Raw genomic sequence first — 26544 nt, forward strand, 5'->3', positions numbered from 1 at the left:
GACAGCATAACAGCGATAGTGATATTTTTTAATACATGAAAATTGTTTCTACAAGTTTTTCTGGAAATTACCTGCTAAATCAGCAAGGAAATATAAGGCAGTTTCTCTCTTCCCCGTCCTTTTTATTTTGCAAATATTAATTCAAAAAACAAAACACAAAACAAGAACTCATTTTCTTCAAAAAAAAAAAAAAAGATGAAAAGAATGCTTATGACACTCACATCGCAGTTGTATTATTTTTTGTTTGTTTGTTTTCCCCTCTGATATAAATGGGAGCTGGGGGATGCTGGGTGGGAGGAAAGCAGAGATGGAACAAGATGCAAAACAAATCATTCTCCCCGTTACTCTCCCTGCTCCTGCTGTTACATGATTCTCCCAGGCAGGCCTGACCCTCAGAGGTGGTGTTTAGTATGTATGCCAAAGTGAATGAATGGGTGAAAATTTAACTTGTATTTGCAAATATTTCTATTGGTAGTTTGATGAAAAGCTAAGAGTTTTATTTATTTTTTTTAATCCTGTATGGATGGTAGCAAGCTATTTTATTTTTCTAAGCCTTATCAGGTTACTCCCTGGATGATCTAAATTAGAAATTTTCTAATGTGGGTAAAATAAGGTGCTTTCTCGGTCTTTTGTGTTTCTTTCTCCCTCCCAACCAGACACACAGGCTCCTAGAATATAACATCCAATGTTGGGGGCTTACTATGGCATACACAGATGTCACATACTCGGCCTGAGAAATAGATGGATTGAAGAAGGAAGGAAAGAAAGAAGGGAGGGAGAGGAAGTAAGGCAGCCTTCATCAAATAATTCTTATGGAGCATGACATGACCACTGCAGGCAATTCAAAGAGAAAAAGGGTGCCTATTAAAAGAGACTGTATATACAAACACATGTTGTTATAAGCTTTATGATTATAAACATAAATATATTATGCTTTCAAAAACTTGAGTTGATGGGGTGGTAGGCCACACCTTCTTCCTGGAGTTGATCAGTTGTGATTTATTTATGGTAGTGCCTTCACTTCCAGATCATCTGTAGGGTGGAAGGAATCAACATATGGACTGGGGTAAGCCCTGTGTCCTATCTTTATTTTATGTCCTGTATTTACAAACACTGGTCACTCACTTATTATTTACTAAATGAACACTGATAGGACAAGAGCATGTGAAACAGCAGCTTGTGTCTTTAGAACACATTATAGAGTTTTAAAAATTACATTGATTTTGTCAACTTTTCCTTGAGCTATTATTAAACTAGTGGCTTCATGGAATCTGGAACTTGGTGAAATCTCCCATCTCTGAGAACCACATGTTTACACCCATTTTCATTTACATAAGTTAGAGATTACAGAACATGTGTTGATTGGAAAACTGCTGTTACCTTTTATGTTATCTCAAAGTGGTAGACTGAAATACAAATAGAACCCAAGATGTGTTTTATACCAAATTTGGTCAAAATCAGTTCACACTTCAGAAAGTTAAATGAAAATTAAGCTGAAAAATGCCCAGAGCTAGACTGATGGAAAAAAGCCAATCACCTCCTTTAAAAAATGGATGTGTGTGTGTGTGTGTGTGTAGTGGGTATGTGTGTGTGTGTGTGTCTCAGTCAGTTTGCATTATCAAAAGCATTCTTAGAGTCTGAAAGACATGAGGAGAGATGAGATGAAAGTCAAATGCATGGCAGGGAACATCCCCCTATATAGCTACCCTCTGTCCCTGAAATCCTAACAACTCTTCCTACCCATGTATCCTTCCTGCCAGGAAATAGTGGCCATCTGCCCACCAACCAAGAAACTTGGAATCTTGACCCTCACCCCTCCTCACCTGCCCTATTTTGTGCCAGTATTGCATTACTTTTAAGTATATTCACTGACAGCTCATTTTGATGTCTGTAAGTTCCCCTTCAGTCTCCTTTTTCTAAAATCTTCTGGTTACATCTACTTTTCCACGTTAATTTAAAATCAGCCTCTGATTTATGTTACGGTAAAAATCTTCAGGAATATGTCACTGGAATTGTATTGTCGATACATGTTAGTTGAGAGAAAACTGTCGTTACAATATTGTTATCCCGTCTAGAGAACTGTGTTTTGTTTTTTTTTTTTCTGATATCTCAAAATGTTCATAATCTTCTTCAGTTAAATTGTATAGTTCTCCTTGTAAAGGTTTTGTACATTTATGATAGGGTGTCATACATAGAGATAATGGATAGTATATATATGCATACTTAGTATCTATATAGAATACTAGTGTATTATAAAACATATTATTAGATACTAGTATATACTTGATACCAGTATATACTAGCATTATATATATATACACACACACATACTCTCTTTTTATATGTTTTTTCTTTTTTTTTTTTTTTTTTTTTTTTTGAGACGGAGTCTTGCTCTGTAGCCCGGGCTGGAGTGCAGTGGCCGGATCTCAGCTCACTGCAAGCTCCGCCTCCCGGGTTCACGCCATTCTCCTGCCTCAGCCTCCCGAGTAGCTGGGACTACAGGCGCCCGCCACCTTGCCCGGCTAGTTTTTTGTATTTTTAGTAGAGACGGGGTTTCACCGTGTTAGCCAGGATGGTCTCGATCTCCTGACCTCGTGATCCGCCCGTCTCGGCCTCCCAAAGTGCTGGGATTACAGGCTTGAGCCACCGCGCCCGGCCATATGTTTTTTTCATTGCTATTGTGTAGGCATTTATTCTGTTACATTTACAAATTAATATCTGGGATGGATTGGGCATTTTGAATTTGTGTTAGTCACTGTACCACATTTTCTTGTTATTTTTAAATGAAAAGATATTATTTCAGGTTTTTTAGGACAAAAAGTCAATCATCCAGGAGCCACAAAAACTTTGTCACTTCATTTTCAGTAGTTATTCATCTAGCTCTTCATCTGTGTGCTCTTCTCAGTTGACTGGGACGTGCAGAACGGTGCCGAGCAGAGGCGGAGACAGAGCATCCTTGTGTTATTTCTGGCTCTCATAGAAATGCTTGTAATGTTTCCTTTTTAAGTGATATGTTCACTATTGATTGCTGGCATATGTCTTTGTCACATTAAGGAATTTTTCTCCTCCTAGTTTACTGAAGAGCTGATAGTTCTTCACGTTTCCCGAGTTCACCCATGAACATGCCCAGACTGGCCGCAAGCCCCCTCTCACGTTGCTGTGCTATGGTCTCCACTGGGATATGCTTCCAGCATCTCCACCACTGCCTGCCAGTGTCTCCTCTGCTCCAGGCTTTCCTTGACCTGCTTCCTGTGCTAGCCCAGTCATCCCTCTTCTGCTTATTTTGTAACTGTTTTCGGAAGTATCTGACTTTGTATGAGACTACAAAGTCCTAGAACCCAGGTCCTTAACTATTCATCATTGGGTTCCAAATGCCCAAGACCCTGATACTTGTGCAGTAGAAACTCAGTGAAAATTGTTTTTATAAATGAACAAATGAAGGAGTCATTGATAAGTTTTTCTATGGATAATATAACAAGTAGGTGGTTCCTCTGAACTGGATAATACTTTATTATTATTACGATTATTATTATTTTGATAGAGACGGAGTTTCACCATGCTGCCCAGGCTGATCTTGAACTCGTGGCCCCAAATGATCTGTCCACCTCAGCCTCCCAAAGTGCTGGGATTACAGACATGAGCCACTGTACCTGGCCTGCTTTATTATTTTTTGTAATTGCTTTCTCTGCTTCTTCCATTTTGTCTTTGTTTTTGTCAGGACATGGTCCTTTGAAAATATGCCAGCTATTTGAAAAGAAGGAAAAATTAACAAAAAGCTACATTTACTGTGTTAAATCTTGGTAGCCGAATATCTGTTGTCATTGCTTATCAAAGCCTAGGAGAGGTTACCCTTGAATATTAAAACATAGTTTATAAAAAATTTATATTAAAATGTTTATATTAAACAATCTTTAAATTGTATAAATATATATTAAATGCTTAAATTGTGTTTCCTGTTCAGGGAATAACTATTCGACCACTGGTGGAGTTTCTTGATGTCAAGAGGTCCAATACGAAACAACAAGCTGTCAGTGAAGAAATCTACTGTCGGGTAGGTGTTAAGAAAGTGTAATACCTTTAATGATAAAGGAAAAATATTTGAATTAGTCAGACAGCTTGGTACCAAGTTGTCCATTTCCTGAAGAAGAAAGGAATGGCAGGGTGACAGGGAGGAGACCCTGAAGAGGGAATGTGCTGAGGGAGTATAGAATAGATATGGCCCCACGGTAACTTCTCCAGGTTAGCTTGCTAAACTCCTGCATGAGTAGAGACACAAGAAGATCCCTCTTTTTACTTCCCTCAGTCTGGAAATGTTCCTACTGGGAAATTATTACCGTATTTCATACTTTTCAAAATTATTAACAAACTGTTATAGGTGAGCAAAATAATCGAAGACTTATCTAATACTGACATGACAAACATTTCATCAATTTGTGTGAAAATGAACTGTTTTATTGCTTTTGGTAATAAATCATAAACAAATAAGAAGCAAAAGCCATGAAGGTCTTCGGAGTTTAGAAATGATCTAAGTAGAGTGAAAATTATTGATTTCGGGTAAAGACTAATCAATTGGCCTGCTTTTTCTGTTTTAGTTGTTTGATCATGTGAAGACTGGAATTGAAGATGTTTGTGGACATTGGGGTCACAACTTTTGGAGAGACAAGTAAGAAGGTCTTTTGGGTTATGCCATTGGGTTATGAAGTGGCCCAGGATTCCTCTGAAAGCAGGACTTACCGATTTGTATTATTTTTTAATTGGAAATCTTTCCTGTGTTGTACCATAGTATGTCCTCTAAGATAAAGTTCAGCTATAATAGAGATGTGGAATAATAGTAGCTTAAACAAGGTAAAAGCTTATTTCCCTCTTCTGTAAATAGCCAGAGATAGGCAATTTACGTTTAATAGATGAGTTTTACTCCAAGACTCCCCAGGGTCTGAGGACCCTCTGTCTAGTCGATCCACTAAGAGTAGCCTTCATTTCCAAGACTGCCTCTTGAACCACAATGGCTGCATCAATATTAGCCATTAGAGGCAGCAAGAAGGATGAAAGATGATGAGGAGACAAAGCATATGTGCTATTAATAGCTGCCTTCTAACTGAAACCATCATAAGCTGCCATATGATTCTTCCGATGATTGGCTTGGACTCAGTCATGTGGCCATTCCTCTCTGCAAAGAGGACTGAGGATTGCGATCTATTTGGCTGAAAACTAGGGCTTCCATTACTATCCATTTTTCCACACGTGGTGCAGGACTTTGTCAAATGCAGAGATTGAGACCATCTAAGCATGTAAACAGATGAGCAGAAATATATATATATATATATATACACACACACACACACACACACACATATATATATAAAATTATCTGAAAAATTACATACATTTATATAAATGCATATACACACAGGCGCGCACACACACAAACACACACACACAAACACACACACAGAGTTTACTGCTCTGTAAAAGGCTCTGTGTTGGATAAATACAATTCAGTACTGGTCTTCAAGGATCTTAAAGTTGAAGTGGAGAAGGTAGACTAGACAGGCAGAATTAGATGCATGCTTTAATATAAACTGAGAAACAGCGTCATGGGTCGAGAAGTTAGGGCCAATTCTGACAGCAGAGCTAGGAGCAGTGGGGTAGAGAAGCCAGCTCCCACCTGCTAGTGGGACCTCATCACGTACCTCTCTTCCTGACTGCACATTTGGCACTGTCCAGAGTGGTTGCTTGAATCAGGGCTTACATCATGGAACTTACAAGTGCTACAAATCAAGGCCCTTTGTTTTCACAGAGCAATTTGTTAAACATTTATTAGCACATCACTGGCTAGGCGAGACTTTCGAAGGCAGCATTTAAGCTAATCCCTGAAGACAGAAGAACGCGTTTTAAACTATATTTGGTAGATCAATCTTGTTTTATTTTTCCTAACTTGCTAACAGAACTTTTTCCCTCCACTGCTAATTTATATTAAATTTACTAACCTACCAATGTCTGCAAGTTAACACAAGGGAATTTTTTAGTGTTTCCTGTTTGCTCATATATGCTGGCATAATATTGGGCTACATAAGAAGTACAAGCCATAGACTCAGGCCTGAAATTCTGTAATATTATAGACACAACAAAGCAATCACACAGCAAGCAGACTCCTGTGTGTGTGTATATATATGTGTGTGTGAGAGAGACCATTAGGTAATATAATGAGTGACAGAGACTTTCAGTGCTAGAACAGCCTTTACGAGCTTTACAACACTGTTTACTAATGTAGACAGGGCCCTGGGACTCAGCCTTACTATATAATGAAAGGAAAAAGATTTTGTTTGTATGGAGAGCATGCCCAATTAGCTACATGGGAACACAGGGTAATAAAATTAAGCAAATTATATTCTCCATTATAAAACAATTTTTAAATGGCCATTTCTCATGGGAAGTACGTCCTTTTCTGGAGGCAGGTGGTAGACCAGAGATCCTATACATCTGCCCTATGACCGTTGGACCTTTATAGCATGGAGGAGTCCTTGTCTGTGCCAAGTCAGTGGAACAGACCTTTTTGCCTCTCTTCTCCACTGTTTTCATAGCAATGCCTATTTTCTGCCTACCTTGTTCCTTTCAACCCAACCACTTTCCTCCCTTTCCCTAGCATCCCCTCAGTATTTTCCTGAAATGACATACGAGAGACGTAACCCAGAACAGCTGGCTCCCTTTCCAAAGTGAGTATTAGGTTCAAAATGTCTACTGCTGCTCTGCCTCCCACATGGGGGAATAGAGATTGGCCTCGCACAGTCATCAGGCCACCTGGTCCTGGGGCATTGTCAGAAGAAGGAAGAGGTAGATGCTGTGGTCATGTGGGTTTGGTCTGGAACTCAGGAGAAGAAATGTCAGAGAAAGTCTGGCTACGTCTGTCTTTCAGGCAGAGACATTATATCTGGGGTCCATGAGTCTGCCCTAGGAACACATCCAAAGGCTGCCAGACTAATTGGCTGTAAGTGCTAAAGATGAGAGAGCCAACCTTGCCCCATGCCTGAAAGGGAATGTTACGTGGCTAGCATTTGCCACTGCAGTGGATACACTTCTTTTAATAATTTTGAAAGCATTGATGTATTTCCGTGCACAATTTTTTTTCCAGGAAAATTTCAGTTTCCGGGATTGTCAAAGGCACACAGGTAGAGCAGGGAAGTGGGTGCGGCGGGATGTGGTGCTGACACAGGACATTTTTAAAATGAGTTCTGCTGAGATCACATCCTTGGTGATTGTTAATGTTACTAAACAGCAGCATCAAAAAGAAGCGATTGTTTCAGGCATGTTGAGTGTCTTTCCCTTTTCTCTGGAATCCTTACGCTGTGGATTTCCAGTGGTTCTGCCGGAGAATTCTTGAGGTATTTGATCCTTTGAGAATGAAGGGGGATACGGCAGGGACCCTTCTCAGTCTTGGCACAAGCAGTCTAATGATGGTGAAATAGAACACCTATGTGTAGCTTAGCAGAGAAATGAAAGGCGTGGAACTGAAGCAAGGAAAACACACTATCACTACACAAAATAGAGCAGATGCCATTGTCCTTGGTGCTTGTTCTTCCTTTTACTTCTCTCTAGTGAAAAGCTCAAACAACAACAACAATAAAAGTTTGAAAAGGTGTGTTGCTGCTAGGAGTCCTGGCCCAATGGGCCTAACATAAAACTCCAATTAAAAGTAGACAAAAGTAGACCCAATCTTTAGTGGCCAAAAACAAAGCACATTCAGGATGGCTCTTCTTTAATTATTCAGAGCCCTCCAGTATTTAGAACAAAGGACTATCAACAAGAATGTGGGTTAACACTGATTCCTTTCACGGCACAGGTGTGTCTATAAACCTCCTTGGACTTGTGGTGACCACGTAGTACACTTAATTCTTTCTCAACAAATATTTATTGCATGCTGCTTCACTTATGTATTGACATTATAATGTTGTGTAACAAACCATCCCCAAAACTCAGCTGCTCAGAACACGTCATTATTATTAAAGTGCATGAGTCAAGAGGCTGACTGGGGTTGGGCTTGGCCAAGTTGAGGCCGGGCTTGTTCACGTGCTCCAGTGGGTTGGCTGGCTGCCCGCTGATTCTGGCTGGACCTATCTGGTGTGACTGGGGTGAGGTGACTCTGCTCCATGTGACAGTCACCTTTGTCCTGGGACTAAGGAGCCACTCTGTATATTTTTCTAATAGTGATTGTTGAAGCACAAGATGTAAGCCTCCATGTGCAAGCCCAGGTTAAGCCACTGCTTCTTTCATTGCGTCTGCTAATAGCCCACTGACCAAAGCAAGGAACATTATTGAGCATGCTGGCAAGGAACAGGGCAAAGCAAGACATCTAGGCCATGGTGGAAGGCCATTGCCAAGTAATATGGCAGAGGATGTGGATACAGGGAGGACGTGGGACCAAATCATTCATTCTACCACATGTGCTTATAGTGTGCCAGGCACTCGTGATATGGAAAAAAAAAAAAAAAACGCTGCCCATGTAGACCTTACATTCTTGTGCCAGGAGACAGAAAGTAAGACAAGTACATTGTATGTCATGCTAGAAAGTGGTAACTACTATGGAGAAAAATACATCTGGGCAGCGAGATGGGGACTGCTGGGAGAGGAAGGCTGTGTGCAATTCTAACAGGATGGATAGGAAGGGCACTTTTTGAGAAAATGATTGTCAAGGAAAGACTTAAAAGAAGTGTAAAAAGTGAGCCCTGCCGGTATCTGGGGAAAAGGATTCCTAGTAGAAGGAATAGTAAGTATAAAGACTCAGAAATGGGAGCACTGCTGGTAAGTCTTTAATACAGGAAGGACACCAGTGAGGTTGCAGCTAAGGAAGAGGGGCACAGTACCAAAAGGGGCAGACCCAGATTGTGTAGGAAGTCACAGGGCATTGTACTTGTACCCAAGGAAGATGCAGAACAGTTACATCGTTGGACATATTTTAACAGGAGCACTTGGGCTTCTGTAGAAATGCAATGGTGGAAGTAGAAATGCCAATTAGGTGCTCACTACCAGAATCCGGTGAGAGAGAATGATGTTTTGGACCAGGGCGATAGCATTAGATGGGGTGGGAGATGGCTGGATTTTGTATATATTTTGATGGTGGAACCAACAGAAATTGCTGATGGAGCAAAGATTTGGAATACTGGTCTGCTAGGGCTGCCATAACCAAAGTACCACAGATTGAGTGGTTCAACAGAAATGAATTGTCTCATAATCCTGGGGGCTAGAAGTCAGACATCAAGGTGTCAGCAGGGCTCATATCTTCTGAGGGCCATAAGGGAAGGTTCTGTTCTACGCCCCTCTGCTTGGCTTGTAGATGGCTGTCTCCTCCCTGCCTCTTCACATCATCTTCCTTCTCTCTGTATGTGTTGGAATCCAAATCTCTTCTTTTTGTAAGTGCACCAGTCATTTTGGATTTGGGCCCATTTTGATGGCCTCATCTTGACTTAATCACTTCTGTAAACACTAGATCTTCAAATGTGGTCACAGTCTGAGCTACTGGGGATTAGACTTTAGCATATGAATTTTTGGCGGGACACAATTCAGCCCATAACATACAACATGAGAAAAGTAGAAGAATCCAGGATGACACCAGGATTTTTGACCTGGTGGAGTCATCGTTCACTAAGATGGGAGGACTCTGGCAGAATGTCAGTTCAGTTGGAATATGTTAAATTTGAGATGCCCCAGAGCTATCCAACTGCAGATGTTGAGTAAGTAGCCAAAAGCTCATATCTGGGGTTTGGCCGAGAGGTTGGAGCTGGAGATACAAATGTGGGGGTCATTGGCATAGAGATGCTATTAAAAGCTAGGAGACTGGGCAAGATGGTGATGGGAGTGAGTGGCAGTATGAAAGAGAACCAAGAACTGAGGCCCAGAGCACTCCCACATTAGGAGGTCAAAAGAAAAAAACAAAACAGAGAGAGGGTGAGAAAGAGGTTGGTGTACCCCAGGGTGGTATCCTGGAAGCCAAACGAAGACAATAGTTTAAACAAGTGAGGGCAGGAAAGATGAGGATTCATAATTGCCCACTGCAATTATATCATGTGGTTCACTGACCACTTTGATAAGAGTAGCTTTAATGCAGTATTGAAGCAATGTGAATGTTCAAGAGAGAATCAGAGGAGAGGAATTGGAGAAAACAAACAGTGAGAACCTTTCTGAGCCATTTTGCTAAAAGCAGAAGTAGAGAAATGGTAAAGAGAGAAACATATGTATTTTAATCTGTAATTAGTGAATACTAGATTTATGTGCATCAGGGTCATATATAAAAATGTAGCAGTATGTGTCATATATACATATATGTGTGTGTATATATACATATCTGTGTATGTATACATATCTATATGTATATGTACATACACATACATGCATACATATGTATAATACACACACACACATGCATATGTGTATGTGTGTGTATATATATATACATACACGTACATATGTATATATACACATACACATTTATACAGGTAGGCACCTACTAAATATATAAAATGACCAGATTAGCTAAATGCTGTTACTAAGTATTCTCCTGGGAATGGTGGAAATGACTTTATTGGTAAAAACAACAACAATTTTCTTAGTCAATCCAGTATTAATTTATTGAAAGTTTCTTTATTTACAGGTTTAAAAAGTTTGATGATAAATATCTGCGGAAGCTTTTGATTCGGGAAAACCAACCAAAGTCAAGCATTGTATCTTTATATAAGAAGCTTGAAATAAAACATGCCATTGAGATGGCAGAGACTGGGATGATAAGTACTGTCCCTACATATCCATCTCTAAAGTAAGTATGGTCTTGCAAAACAAAAGTTAGTATTGCTAAATATGCATTGATAGTATTTTGAAACTAGTAATAATAATTTTGAAAAATTGACCCAGGCCAGGTGCAGTGGCTCATTCCTGTAATCCCAGCACTTTGGGAGGCCGAGGCAGGCAGATCACTTGAGGCCAGGAGTTCAAGACCAGCCTGGCCAACATGGTGAAACCCTGTCTCTACTGAAAATACAAAAATTAGCTGGGCATGATGGTGTGCACCTGTAATACCAGCTACTCAGGAGGCTAAGGCATGAGAATCACTTGAACCCAGAAGGCAGAGGTTGCAGTGAACCGAGATCGTAGCACTGCACTCCAGCCTGAGTGACAGGGTGAGACACTGTCTCAAAAAAAAAAAAAAAAAAAAAAAAATTGACCTGTGCCCTAGAAAGATGTCTTAAGATCTCACAGCAGAATGAGATTCTGGTTAAAATATGAAACCTTAGACATGTGTATGTTATGTTATTTTATATGTTTTATGTCCTGTTTTGTGTTATGTTATTTTAGACCCTTGAGAGAAACAAGATTAAATTACCCAGGGAGGAAAACAAGGATTATAAAGAGCCTTAAACTGCTTCTATGAATTTTCCTAAACAATATCCAACTGATAAAAAATAACCAAATGTATGAGTAGACAAGAAAATGTGATTTAGGCCAGGCGCAGTGGCTCATGCCTGTAATCCCAGCACTTTGGGAGGCTGAGGCGGGAGGATCATGAGGTCAGGAGATCAAGACCATCCTGGCTAACACAGTGAAACCCTGTCTCTGCTAAAAATAAAAAAATTAGCTGGGTGTGGTGGCAGGCGCCTGTAGTCCCAGCTACTCAGGAGGCTGAGGCAGGAGAATGGTGTGAACCCGGGAGGCGGAGCTTGCAGTGAGCCGAGATAGTGCCACTGCACTCCAGCCTGGGTGATGAGCAAGACTCCGTCTCAAAAAAAAAACAAAAACAAAAAAAGAAAATGTGATTTAAAACATTAAGAAAAAGAAACAAAATAGTTGTAATAAGCATAACAGGAATTCAGATAACTGAATTATCAGACAGACTTTTAAAGTATAAAATGTGTGTGTGTGTGTGTGTGTGTGTGTGTGTCTGTGTCTGTGTATGTTTAAGGAAAGAAAATTACATTGAAAGTTTTGGCAATATCATGGAGATTATTAAATGGAAATTCTTGAGCTACAAACAAAGTAACTGACTTTATGATCTTATTTGATGTGTGTAGCAGCAGATTAGACAGAGTTAATGAGAGAAATGCTTAATTAGAAAATAGGTAATAAGGAAATAACCAAAATAAAGAAAAAGAGAAAAATACAGAAAGCTACATATTGAGTGCAAAACAGATAAATTAAAGACAATATTACTAGAAGAAAAGAAATACTCAATATTGTTCAATTTTAAATTTTCCTCAAGCTGATATTTGGATTCAATGACATGTCATTCAAAATCCCAGGGGGGGTGTGTGTGTGTGTGTGTGTGTGTGTGTGTGTGTGTGTATGTTTAGATCAGTTGGTCCTAAAGTTTTAATGGAAATACAAAAAGTCAAGACAATTTTGAAGATGTACAGACTTGGAAGGTTTACATTATTAGATAACAGGACTTCATATAAAGTTACATGATTAAGACAATATGATATTGGAACAGGACAGATAAGCAAGCCAGTGGAACAAAATAGTTCAGAACAGACCCACCAATATATGGAAATCTGATTAATGACAAAGTTTACAGAATAAGCAGTGGGGGAGAAAAGATGCCTTGAATAAATGGTTCTGATCAATTAGGTATTCATATGAAAATAAAATGAAATTAACCACTGCCTCACACTATCAAGTCAAGGTATACTGTAGATCTGAATGTGAGAAGTGAAACAATAAAGCTTTTGAAGATTCTGTAGGAACATACCTTAATGTTGTGATAGGAAATTACTTTTTTTAAACAAGCTCCAAAAAGCACAAGCTATAAAGAAAAAGATTGATATACTGAACTGTATTAAAATCATGAGATTTTGTTTAGCCCACTACATCCTTAAAGAGGTGAAAAGGCAAATCACAGACTGGGAGAAGATACTTGCCTCACATAACTGACAAAGGGCTACAGGAAAAAAGACAATCCTATAGAACAATGGACAAGGAACTTGTTCAGACACTTGATAAAACAGGATATGCAAATGGCAAATAATCATGTGTGTTCTAAAAAACATGCATGTGAATATTCATAGAAGCATTGTTTGCAATATCCAAAAATTGGAATTTAGCCAACTATACATCAACAACAAAACAGATGAACTGTGGTATACTTATACCATGGAATATTATACAGCAGTGAAACTGAATGCATTATAGCCATATGCAATAACATAAATGAATCTTCAGCATAATGCTCAGGAAAAGAAGCTAAATGCAAAAGACTACGTATTATACTGTTTCATGTATATAAGGTTTAAGTTCAGGCACAATGAATCTATGACATTAGAAGTCAGAATAGTTATTACTGTTGGCAAAGAGGGAGAGAATTAGTGATTGGTAGGAGGAACATGAAGTAGTTTCTGGGATTCTAGTGAATGTTCTGTTTCTTGACTTGAGCAGTGGTTGTCTAAGTATGTTCACTTCCCTGAACATATAAGATTCGTGTAGTTTATATTACATTTTATAAAAAATTGTTTAAGTATAAACAGGGATGTAGTCGTACACTTGTCACTAGATGTATGCAAAAATATTTTGGTAGGAATTTGGTGTGCACATTATATAAGAAAATGAGATATCAAAAAGATAGATCGTTACTTAATGACCTCTTATATTCCTTCCGACTCTGAAAATCCGTGAATTAACTTTGATGATCAAAAAAAAAAAAACCTGACTAGAAAGTGGGACAACTGTCTCAACAACAACACCTTTCCCTGAGAAAATGCTTCTCATAAACCATCTGAGCAATTGAGAGGAGGCAAAAATGAATCATCCAACTCTAGAGAAGTCTGTCCCGCTGAAGCATCAGTTCTGTTTGCTCCTCTCTGTGTATCCATTACCCACTGTGCACCAGGTTTTGTACCCAAGTAATTACTTTCATGATTGGTTCACAGCAATGCTAAATTTGCATTGAAAAATACAAGAAAACTATGCTCTTTAATTTCTGTGTCCTCAGTGCCTCTTCTAGAAGACTTGCATTTATGCATATTAACCTTCCTGGCTTTAATTTGTTTTCTTGATTTTTCTTTTCTCTTTATTTTCTCGTACTACATATTTTTGTAGCCTGCCTCAAACCCTTTTTTGGAAGGAGTTAGAATAAAAACATATAAATGCAGTCCCAATGGTCATTCTTTGCGGTGGTTACATTCCATAAAGTAGCCTCAAATACTGACACGCAAATACTGAAAGCTTTTTTTTTTCTTTTTTTGAGGCAGAGTCTTGCTCTGTCACCCAGGCTAGAGTACAATGGTATGATCTCAGCTCACTGCAACCTCCGCCTCCCGGGTTCAAGAGGTTCTCCTGCCTCAGCCTCCTCAATAGTTGGGATTACAGGCGCCCACCACCACGCCCGGTTAATTTTTGTATTTTTAGTAGAGACTGGGTTTCGCCATGTTGGTCAGGTTGGTCTCGAACTCCCAACCTCAGGTGATCCACCCCCGCTCATCGGTCTCCCAAAGTGCTGGGATTACAGGCATGAGCCACTGCACCTGGCTGCAAATACTGAAACGTTTTTCTATGGGGACATACAACATTAGGTTCCTTTGAGCCTCTGGTCACAAAATTTTCATCAGCCAATCGATATGTAACCTATTTTATGTATGTTTATGTTTACAGATACCTTATTTAATATACATCACTAATTCACTGACATTGAATTCATGGTCAAGAACACTATAAACTCATGTATGACCAAGCTTACTTAACACATTTTCTCTGTAAGGCACATCACAGGCTTCTTGTGCTTGGGAACTCTAGACAGCACTTCGGCAATGCCTGGGGGCCATTTAAAGCAGTAGAATCACCAATAAATAATGTAAAAATATAAATAATCATAGCGCTAAATAGACTGTGAGAAGGACATTATTTATAGTACGAGAGTGGAAACAAGAAAGCAGACGCCTCCTTGTTCAACATCTTCAGGGAAAGTGTGTAAAATGACTCAAATTTTTTGTCACTCTGCATATGTCTGTGAATAACTGCAAAAAGACTGAAATTCTGATATTGGGTTTATAAATCAATACTAGCAAGTAGGTGAGTTCATGATTATGGAACCCACAAATGAGGATTGACTGGATATACGTACATGTTATAAACGGTGTGTTTGCAAATATTTATGATGAGGTTTTTAAAATATGAAAACTTAATGGTAAATTGAAGTCAATTAGGTTTCTGTTGGAGAAAACTATTCTATTTTACTTTATTTATGGAGTGTTAGAAATAATAAAGTGATGTAGCATTATAAGCCATTGTAGTTTTTCTTCCTTGAAAATATAATGACATGAATAGACTCTGAAAACTTGTGAATTGTTAAACGTGCCATGAATGATTTTGAAACTGAAATAAGAGTTACAGAATTTGGAATTATTTTAAGTTACTGAATAATCCCCAAGGGCTATTTTTAAAACTGAAGACTCGTCTTAAATACTTATCGCTCTAAGGAAGAAAATCAATGATTCTAATATTTGTTGAAAGGTAAAATATTCTTTTTCTAAACTTTCACAGTGATTGTCGTGAAGAAAAAATAAGGAGGGCCACATCTACTGAAACTGATGAAATTCGAGAACTCCTATCAAGAAATCTCTATCACATCCGTCAGCGAGTGAGAATAATTTATGTAGCAAAATATTTACTTACCGTTGGCTAACAGGACACCTTCTGGTTTTGCGCTGTAATTGGAGACTGCACCATGACACTGGGCTCAGCAGGTCCCATGCTGGGCATCTTCTCTCCTTCTGCTTCTCTCCACCCTGCTTCAGGGTCTTACTATCCTCCTGGACACCATGGCTGAAGCCTTGGGGTCCCCTGGGAGTTCTGCTGCTGTGCTCTTAGATATAAAGAAATGCACATGTAGACTAATTTTAAAGAAATGAATTGATTGCTGTTTGTTTTAAAGAAATAGTTTTATAGCTTAGACTTTTAAAATGGAGCTCACCCTCCTTGTTGTTTATAAAGTGCTATAGTTTCTTCTCTCCTGAGTCACTTCTTTCACTTCGTTTCCATTGTTAGCACCTTATTCTAATAATGTGCTAACAACACAGCTAAGGAATAGAGAGTGCCCTCAATTTTCCAAGCCCCATTTCAGTGTGTTGCATGCGTTAACTCATTTAATCCTCCAATGAGTGGTAGGTGTTACTGTTGTCGCCATTTCACAGATAAAGAAATTGAGGCACAGGGAGGTGAAGTGGCACTTGGGCTTGTCAGGAGTCCTCCTCACTCATGTGGGGGTGTTTCAGCAGCTTCTTAGCTGGTCTCCCCACAGGGTGTCCCCATTCCATCCACATGACTCTTACCTGACCCTTTTTCCTACAGTACCTTTTAATTTAAAATGAAACAAAACAATAGTTGTGGCTCCCAAGCTAAACTATTCATTGAAAATTTGGACTCTATTTCCAAGTTCCACTTTATCCAACCGTATTTCCACATCTCCCTCACCCATCTGCTCCCTGAAACACCCAGGGAGTGAGAGGTTCTGTTTTTGTACTTTGGCCCAAGTGGATTTCTCACTATCCCCCGGGAGCATCTCACACCTTCCTGTCAGCTGGTCCAAAGCCTCCAGTGTTTAAGGCTCCCCCAACAGCCACCATATTATTCCCATCCTGTGGTTAAATGGAATAGCACTTGGAGCTTATACGGTACCATGTAGTTGCAGCACTTATTTCCATGATTTTGTATAATTGTGTTAGCCTTAGATGCTCAATGAGATAGTAATCTCCTCAAGGCAGGAATGAAGCTTTGTTCTGTGTTACGTTTGCATCTCTCAATAGAACCTAATATATTTCTGGACATGGGGATATTCCCAAGAAGTACATGTTTATTCTATCAGAAATGAATTTAATTATTTATGATTTATTTTAGGAACCACATTTTTATGTACCCTATAAAACTAAAAGCGGATGCCATGTACAGCCCTGGTTTAGGAATTTTATTTTTCAAACACTGGAAGGTAATCATTGTGAGGAGTGTCACCAGCTCTCTTCATGTGACAACCCAGTTGAAAAAAGGGAACGTTCTGAAGTTAGTCAGAAGGGCATGGCACCACCAAGTGGCTCAAAGTGGTTTGTTTTTAACGTCAGTAATTCCTATTCAAAAGAGGCTGTAGCATGGTGACTTGTATTTTATTTCCAGATGTTAATGATGGCTAAATACCTACAAGAGACATCAAGGTAGACACGGCACTTGATGAAATCAATCATTTTTCTCATTTATGAAAATCACACTTTTCAATGAAAAACAAACCTTATGATCTGACTTTTATTGAAGGATGAACTATACATACCTGTAATACCGACTTGGAAGGCTGAGGTGGGAGAGTTGCCTGAGCCCAGGAGTTGGAGGCTGCAGTGAGCTATGAGCGCCACTGCATTCCAGCCTGAGTGACAGAGCAAGACCTCAACTCTAAAAAAGAAAAAGAAAAAAAAAAACACAAAATGAAAAGAAAATATAAATTCTTTGAAGATCTGAAAACTGTTTGTTAATTTTTATACTCTTAATTTTTTGCTCTGCACAGAAGTTGTAAGTGCTTAGCTGAGGTGCAGATCCAAAGAAATGTGGTAAAGTCTTGGAATTTCTGGGGAAATGATCAGGTTTTTTTTTTTTAATGTCCTCTATGTGTTTCATTTCAGACTTTATCCTACAACAGACACAGTCTGACTGCCGACACAAATGAGAGACAAGCCAAGGAGATTCTGATTCGCCGGCGGCACAGTTTGCGAGAAAGCATTAGGAAGGACAGCAGCTTGAAACGAGAACACAGGGTAACTGAGTGTGTGCCTCTGGGAGACTTCCAGGGGTGGAGCCAAAGCCCTTCCATTGATCAGCTGATGGTCATCATCAGCTCTGCCAATCAAGTGGCTGTTGACAGTTCTCTGAGAAGCTGCAGGAAGGCCAGGTGGCTGGGGGATGTGAGTGTTCGCAGGTAGTGTGGCCAGCATTGCAGTTGGTTCAGGGAACTGTCAATAAATGAGGAAAGTCATTTAAAAACAATATTGTGGGCCTGGTGTGGTGGCTCACACCTGTAATGGCAGCACTTTGGTAAGCCGAGGTGGGTGGATTGCCTGAGCTCAGGAGTTTGAGACCAGCCTGGGCAACATGGTGAAACCCCATCTCTACTAAAATACAAAAAACATTAGCTGGGTATGGTGGCATGCACCTGTAATCCCAGCTTCTTGGGAGACTGAGACAGAAGAATAGCTTGAACCGAAGTGGAGATTGCAGTGAGCCGAGATCGCGCCACTGCACTCCAGCCTGGATGACAGAGCGAGACTCCGTCTTAATAATAATAATAATATGATATATTGGCTTCACGTAGCAAGAATTGAGGCTTATTTTTAATAATATCCTATATTGGGTTGTCAGAAATCAAAATGGTTATATGTGAACAAGGAGTTACTTTATGTGTAAAATGTAGCAGTGTTAATTAAAAGTTAATTTAAAACACTAGTGACTGCGGTACTTGAAATGCCAGTAAATTAGCTGTAGTAATACTTTTTGTTCTATTAATATCATTTTAAAGATTTATTAAAGTAAAAAAAAAACCTTACATATATATATTTGTAAACATATCTTCTTCCCCATACGTGTAGGTTCTAAGTCTTTCTGGCAGTACTTTTATACATAGATGTTTCAGTAGCTTTTCTTTGAGAAGAGCCAGTGGTTTTCATATGTGTTTCTAATTTATTTCCCACTTATTTCTATTTCCCTTTGTAGGGATCTCCATTCTATTTTGGAAGGGATTTAATTATTTCAAGTTATAACAGTTACAGCCCTCCACAAAGTAATTTTGGAATCAGGAATTAAAATTCTGGTTTTTATCATGAAGTTTTGCCATACAATTTTTAATCTTTAATATACAATAAGTGCCACTTGTATCATTTAAGTACGATTTTATATTTTACAGGCTTCCACTTCAACCTCCCGATATTTATCCTTACCTAAAAATACAAAGCTTCCAGAAAAGCTACAAAAGAGGAAGACTATTTTTAATGCAGGTAATGAATATAGTTGGAGCTGAAAAACTTTAAATTTATTTGCCAATGTTTATAAACTAGACAAATTTTCCTATTATTTTTCTTCGTTAAGCGTGAGTTCCAGAGTTTGCAAATCTAAAATAATAACTGGGTGAATTTTACTCCGCATTACAACGTTTTGGAAAGGCATTCTGTGCAGATTCTCAAGAATCCAATCAGTTATTTTCCAGCAAATATTGTCACCATGGGGTTCAAGGGCAGGTAAACAGAAAGTTGTAATTCTGCAAATGTTTAAGTAATTAAAATTTCAAAGTAATTCCAATATATTTTCATGAAAGCAGCCATATATTTATTCTGGCTATAACGATAAAGCTTTGTTACAATGTCTAATATCTTTTTAATGTGATAGTTATCTTTATGTAGACACCGAAGACATTGTCTGTGAACCCCAGAAGAACTATATTAGGATTTCATGTTATTAAAATGTGGGATGTCTAAGGGACTTCATGCAGAAAGAGAAAACCAAATACCATATATTTTCACTTACAAGTGGGAGCTAAACATTAGATACACAGGACACAAAGGCGGGAACAATAAACACTAGGGATTTCAAAAGGTGGGAGGTAGGGAGCCGGGCAAGGGGCAAGGGTTGAAAAATTACCTGTTGGTACTATGTTCACTACTTGGGTGATGGGATTTTTAGAAGCCCAAACCTCAGCACCATGCAATATACCCATGTAACAAATCTGCACATGTACCCCTAGAATCTAAAATAAAATTTTCTTTAAATGTGGGATGGAACAATCATTACCCCTCTTTTTTTGGTGGGGGGGCTTGCTTAATTAACTGTGAAGAGGGAAGTCTAAATGATGGCTGGTGGTAAAGGAGGGTGAGGCGAGAATAATCGGGGGAAGACAAGGCAGCACTGAATATTTAGAACAGTGGCCCTTGGTCCCACCAGCAAACATGCTCTCAGTTCCCAAGAATGTCAACTCCTGGACAAGCATTTTGTTCACTGCCTTACCCACAGCGCTCCAGCACCTGAATCTGGTTCCAAAGCTGTCTCCTCCCTTTGTTTGCAAAGGGTTTTGGCCCTTTTGTGGACATGTAAAGGAAATCAGCAAAGCCGTGTTTGAGGTTCCAGATCAAGGCAAGAATCTTCTCCATAGCATGTGATTATCAGACCGCCTGCTGTGTGCCAGATGCCAGGCTGAGCCCTCCTGGGATCATCCCTGTGGGGCAGATGAGCACAGCTGCTACTACCAAAGGGGCTCGGTTGGAATCCCAGCTCCACCACCTACAGATACCTCTTGAACCTAGTTACCCCATCTGTAAAGTAGGTGATTGTGAAGACAAAATGGGCTAACGCATTTGAAAAGACTTAAGACAATGCCTGGCACACAGTAAGCTCTTCAAAGTTAGCATGAATATATACTTGTGGGCATGGGTGCTCGCAGGGGTTATGTGAGATGCACAAGGCCACTCACCTAAAATTAGCACAAGCCCGCTAACCTCCCCTCCCCAGAGTCCCAGGACGTATCAGTTGCCTGACCCACTAAGGTACTGAAGTTTCTTGCAATGCCTTCTCTCTAAAATGCTTGCCCACCTTGTCTTTTGCTCCGTGATAGATGGCAATAGCAGTGACTCAGACACAGATGCCGGGACCACCGTGCTCAATTTGCAGCCCAGAGCCAGGCGCTTCTTGCCAGAACAGTTCTCCAAGAAATCCTCCCAGGCCTATAAAATGGAATGGAAGAATGAGGTAGATGTTGAATCTGGCCGAGAGAAGCCCAGCACCCCCCCAACACCCCACAGCAGAGAAAAGGGCACCCAGACGTCAGGCTTACTACAGCAGCCCCTTCTCTCTAAAGACCAGTTTGACCCAGAGAGGGAAGACAGTTTGACTGAATGCATCCCGCCCAAGCCACCACCACGGTTGGTCTGGAGGGCATCGGAACCTGGAAGCCGGAAAGCCAGATTCAGGAGTGAGAAGCCTTAATAGAAGCAGCCAAAGCAGATGTGAGTGTCTGACCCAGCACAGCTGTGCTTTGTTACTCTGAAACCCGACAAAACAGTGGAATCCATGAAAACTCTCTGTGCATCTAAATACTTCCGGGGCGCGATAGATTCATGGCACGGATAAATGAGGCAAATCCGAAGAAAAGGAAAATCCAATAAAAAATAGTCCCACAAAATGCCTTTTGTGACTTACAGGTGGCAATTGTATTATTTGCAGGCCTGAAAAAAAAAACTGGTAATGTGTGCCTTTATTGAACGTGAATGACAGAACTTGAAATTTTTAACACACCCTTGTCGGTGAAGATTTTAATATATTACGTATGTGCTTCAGATTTTATTTATGAAAAAATATGTATATCTGTAATCAGTCGTTAAGTGAATGGCACTAAAAGTATGGAGAACAGCTTTCTTTCCCAGGGGAGAAGGATGGCGCTTGGGGGTGACTCCTAAGCTCAGGGTGGAAGCTTTTCCCTGTCCTGACCCGATGAAGCAGCTGGTAAGTGAAGAGCACAGCTGGAAGCAGAGACACCTGATGACTCAAACTGGGCAAACAATCAGAACGTCATCCTGAAGGAATGGCCTGACTCCCAGAGCGCAGATTGGAGGTGCCAGGACTCCTATGAACTACTGAGAGTCTGTTTTTTAACTTGTTCCTCTGTCTACTGTGTGTTTGGGGGTGACATCAAAATTCCATTTCTTCTTCTTGTTTAAATGGGGCAGAGAGAAAGGATGCCCAAGTATCCACCAGCTTATTGTGTTGACAGATTTGGGAGCAGCTTTTGATGAAGTTCCACCCATGAGGGTCCATGTGGCAAGTGGGGGCACAGGGCAGCACCTGGTTACAACTTGCTGGTGGGTTTTATGTTGTGCAATAGTAGGAGGAGGAGGCAGGTGATCTATGCCGATCTATGATCACCTGCTTTAGCAGAATTTTTCTGTAGAGTGATGCTTGAATTTTGAGCCTCCAGGTTAGAGGCTCCAAGCAGACAAGGAAGAAAGTTTATAGATACAATATTCTAAAGTTTAACAAGTTGAGTTGGTGAGATATCAAGTTTTGAATTTTATTCGGGAAGCACTTTGGAGAATGTGGGAGTCCTACTGTTTTGCACTAGTCTGTAATTTGTTACCTCTCCGCATTCGATAATATAGTAACTCAGAATTTTCATATAAAATTGAATTATACTCATTGGAGTACTTTTTAAAAGTACAGCAGAAAGAAAAGAAGTGGAATATAAGCATTAAAGATTAGTATTTGATTCTCTATCTCTTAACTGTAGATTTTATTGGCCTGTCTTTCTTCTAAATAATTCTTTAAAACTTGACTGGAACACGCTCTGCATTTCTGAGTGTAGAAAGTAAATGAAGCCACTCACACAGTCCTTTGATTTCCCACTGAAGATACCCCAAAGGATGCAAGTGCCTACTGTATTATCAGGAGGGAAACATGAAAATCTTAAGACAAAAATCCTCAGAAGTGGTTTTCCACCCCTTCACCACCTCCACCAACAAGGAGAAGTAAATCTACACCTTTTTCTCATGTTCTAAAGTCTTAGAATACTGCTGGATTGTCAAGCATGAGACACAGCAAAGGTTACATACACAAGGTACAAGTTCATAGGAGCACAATTCCTTGATCCAGGGAAAGTAGCATAGAATGCAATTTGAAAACTACAGGCTTAGGACTTTGTGCCAAAATCTCTATTTTAAATGAAAATATTTATATATATAAATACATTTATTCTGCTTAACACAAATGAAAACTGACATAAAATTTTATAACATGATTCATCAAGATATGTGATGTAGATTTTTGAGAATGCCAAAAATCAATTTTCAGAATAGCTACAGTATGAAATCTGAAAAGAAATACAGAAATTGAAAGTGACCTTAAAGAATAAATTTCCTCATTTTTCCTGGTTTCCTATGTTTATAACTATTTTAAAGAGTTTAACTTTCTGGAACTGAAGGGGAAAACATGAAAATGTTTACATCACTTCTTGTTAAGCAGGTAGACCAAATTCAGCTTTCAGTAATTCATCCATATAGAATTTGGATGACCATGTATAAAGGAAAACTTAAATCTTAATTACTATCAGTTTTTTTCTTGTTTGTTGAATGACAAAGGCAATAAAAATAAATTTGACTTTGGCTTTTTCTCTATACTTTCTTCTTTTTGTAACTCTTAAATTCTAGTCACTAGTCATTATGAAGGAGAGTACTGACTAAATATTTTCATAATCTAAATACTGTCACAATCTAAATTTCTGTACTAGAGAGAGCCCTAGTCCTTTGTAAAGCCCTTCCTTCGTCCAAACAACACTTGATCCAACCAAAGTTCCAATGTGACTGTAGATTTTTGATAGGTCTTCGGTGTTGGTTGTAACAAAATTTGATTTGAACTACCTATAAGTGAAAAGTCGGGGTTTATTACTTTATATGTAATGCTAAGGGGAGACTGTTGGGAACAGTTATGTCAGTGAGCAAACTAGAAATTGGCTTCAAAGTCTGATACTTTTAAAAGCATGTGTTTTGTGCGTATGCTCACAAAGTGTCTGTGAAGAGATTTCTTTCAGCTTTTGCTCAGCTTTATGGTGGGGTGTATTATTTTACCTGGGCAGTGAGGGTATTGATTTACATAAAAACTGTAGAGAAACACAGTTAGTACAAGTCTCAGCACGTTTTGCATTTATTGTACTGCCCAAATTGTGTTTATGTTAAAAGTCGTGTTTCATAATCTGCAATATTTTTGTCAAAGTGCACACTGTACTTTCTTCTTAAAAATGTGATTAAAGAGATCACTTTGTCCGGATGAAGCAGCTGTTGGCATTATCTGCTGAGGTTTGACCACCACGTGCTGATTCTCTCATCAATCTGAAAAAGAACACTCTGGCACACACGAGGTTAAAATGTGTGGCTCGCTGCTACTTTTTATCCCACTTTTTAACCAACCCTTTCTTCAACCCCCTTCTAAGGAAAGCAGAAGCCCCGTTTGGTTACCAGCTTCGTGGCATAACCATGGCTCCTCGTCCCTGACAGATGACACCTTCCTTTAGAATCCCCCCAGCGTCATCCACTCTGTGTCTAGCTGACACCCTCAGACGGGTCAGCCACCCTGGGGGTGTGCAGGTCAAATATGCAGATGGGGACTTTGCAGACCACTTCAGTGTCACGCTGGCACATCATTTTTTGATCCTTTTTCTTTTTAAACTTCCTGCACCTTTTCAGATAAAGTCATATCTTACTAAGTGTAGCTAATACACTGTAGCTTTGTTCTCTTAATTGCATGGTCAAGAAATGAGTTTTTCTAGGTGTAGAGTTAACCTGTCTACGGTGAATGGATTATTACACACTTTTCAATCTACACAGCGTATGGATTATGTTGATGACTCAGAATGTATTCTAAGACCTTTCAGTATGTGCAGAGGTTGTATGGGAATCTGTTGTTCTTCTACTGGAGGGTACAGAAATGTCACTGCATGAGATGCCCAGCAGACAGAATACCGACACAGAGGCTGTGATTTTTCTGATTTCTGGAACAAAACATCTTGAATTAAAAATTCAAACATTTTTATCCTTTTTTATGTTATTGGCTCCTGTTGATTCATAAGTATGACTGGAGACTAAATTTCTAATTTAGATGAAGCTGTTTGTATCCAGTTAGGATAACCTTGCTTACCAAACGAATTTTGTATATGTACATGGACAAAGCAAATTTTTCCTTGTTTCTATGAAAAATCTTACCAAAGTTTAAATATTAAATCACATGTGGCCGGGCGCGGTGGCTCAAGCCTGTAATCCCAGCACTTTGGGAGGCCGAGATGGGTGGATCACGAGGTCAGGAGATCGAGACCATCCTGGCTAACACGGTGAAACCCCGTCTCTACTAAAAAAATACAAAAAACTAGCTGGGCGAGGTGGCGGGCGCCTGTAGTCCCAACTACTGGGGAGGCTGAGGCAGGAGAATGGCATAAACCCAGGAGGCAGAGCTTGCAGTGAGCTGAGATCCGGCCACTGCACTCCAGCCTGGGCGACAGAGCGAGACTCCGTCTCAAAAAAAAAAAAAAAAAAAAAAAAAAAAAAAAAATATATCACATGTAAACCTTTAATCACTTATGGAGAAAATGGTACATACGTGAAAACAGAACCGTCCCAGTTTTTATATTTGTGTATGAAACCACTCTCGTTTGTGTTGAATGGGATTGTGATGGCTAAAATTCTTGAAAGGTAAGAGCTTCAGAGTGTTGAAAATTTCAATTCTTTTAATTCCAAATGCATATATCTCAGACTAGGCTAACTCTATTACAGTGTAACAGAACCTGATTAGAGGAATAAACATTTTAATTGGTTCATTAATTGTTATATCTAAAAAGGCTCTACAAAAGGGCTCAAAGATGGTATATGCTTTTAAACATTAAATACGGCCTTCCCATGCAAACGTAAAGAAAAAAAGTTAATTCCAATTATTGCCTTACCAAATAATTTTTAAAGATTATGCAAAAGACATGTATTAACACATCAAATTTTAGGTTTCCATAAATAGTTTGGCATCTGATTAATAAACAGTGGATTTCCTACCATAACCATATCTTACTATTAAACCTTTAGTTTAAGTCCTTTTTTACAATAAAGTAAGCTAGAGAAAAAGTGTTAAGAAAAAGAGAAAGAATATTATGAAGTGGAAATGGAATCATAAGGGTCTTCATCCTTGTCACCTTCATTTTGAGTAGGCTGAAGGGGAGGATTTTTAGCTAGAAAGTTATTTTGAATGGCAGTTACAGTTCATTCATTTCAGTGTTCCAGTTCATTTCAGTGTTATTCATTCCAGAGAGATACACAGTGAAGGTACTTTGAAGGTGACCCAAGGAAAATGCTCACCCTTGTCAGTGATGTCACAGACTGGGCCTGACAGATGTTAGGCTTTGTGATGGCCAGGCCTGTGCTTCAGCCCCACAGAACAGATAACTTAAGGCAAACGCCTACCTAGTCATGTACATACAGACCCACAAGGGTCCAGCCCCAGAGTCAGCGGCGGAACACCTTTATTAGGTTTGCCTTGGATATTTTATGTGGTTCCAATTTCATTAAGCAAACTTGGGACAGGTGTACGTAGGTAAGCTCTCACACCAAAAACTAGTTCTCAGTCTGGACAAGAGGCTGCGTCTCAACTACTCAAAATGGCATGGGGATTCTTTGGTAAGCCTGAAGGAAGACTGTCTTCTATCCATGTTATCAGTTGCAATCATTAATAGGTATTTTAACCACTTTCTTCCCCTACAGTGGATGCTTTGAAAAAAGAACTGTATCAAGATGTAGAACTGATCAAAATACAATGCTTTGTTCAAACAAGATCCTTACAGTTCATTCTTATGCTGTGTGAATTATCAGCAATAATTAACACTCCTTCCTTAATGTTTATAATTAATTATCTTCTCCCTGGAAGGAAAAATACAAGCTGTGTGAAGTCATTTTAAAAAATAAGAATCAGTGGCCAGGAACCGTTGCTCATGCCTGTAACCCTAGCACTCTGGGAGGCAGGCAGAGGTGAGTA

At 39.4% G+C, this 26544-nt stretch overlaps 1 protein-coding gene and 1 long non-coding RNA gene across 10 annotated transcripts in view; one reads left to right on the forward strand and one right to left on the reverse strand.

Moving 5' to 3' along the window:
• LOC126933962 (uncharacterized) overlaps positions 1-20208 on the reverse strand; it is a 178442-nt gene extending 158234 nt beyond the window's left edge. For all 8 annotated transcript variants that reach the window (XR_007718790.1, XR_007718791.1, XR_007718793.1 and 5 more), the window contains exons 1-3: positions 20002-20208; positions 17288-17406; positions 15646-15835 (exon numbers count right to left, since the gene is read on the reverse strand). This is a non-coding gene — a long non-coding RNA (uncharacterized LOC126933962). The remainder of the gene's footprint in view (positions 1-15645; positions 15836-17287; positions 17407-20001) is intronic.
• SLC9A2 (solute carrier family 9 member A2) overlaps positions 1-23158 on the forward strand; it is a 91880-nt gene extending 68722 nt beyond the window's left edge. For both annotated transcript variants that reach the window (XM_050754254.1, XM_050754255.1), the window contains exons 6-12: positions 3962-4051; positions 4593-4663; positions 10643-10804; positions 15514-15610; positions 17634-17765; positions 18908-18998; positions 20606-23158. In XM_050754254.1, coding sequence (XP_050610211.1) covers positions 3962-4051; positions 4593-4663; positions 10643-10804; positions 15514-15610; positions 17634-17765; positions 18908-18998; positions 20606-20976 — 1014 coding nt within the window. In that variant the 3' untranslated portion in view covers positions 20977-23158. The remainder of the gene's footprint in view (positions 1-3961; positions 4052-4592; positions 4664-10642; positions 10805-15513; positions 15611-17633; positions 17766-18907; positions 18999-20605) is intronic.
• Positions 23159-26544: the final 3386 nt, after the last annotated feature.

The sequence above is a fragment of the Macaca thibetana genome, chromosome 13 (assembly GCF_024542745.1).
Source record: "Macaca thibetana thibetana isolate TM-01 chromosome 13, ASM2454274v1, whole genome shotgun sequence".
In the NCBI taxonomy this organism is placed as follows: Eukaryota; Metazoa; Chordata; class Mammalia; order Primates; family Cercopithecidae; genus Macaca; species Macaca thibetana.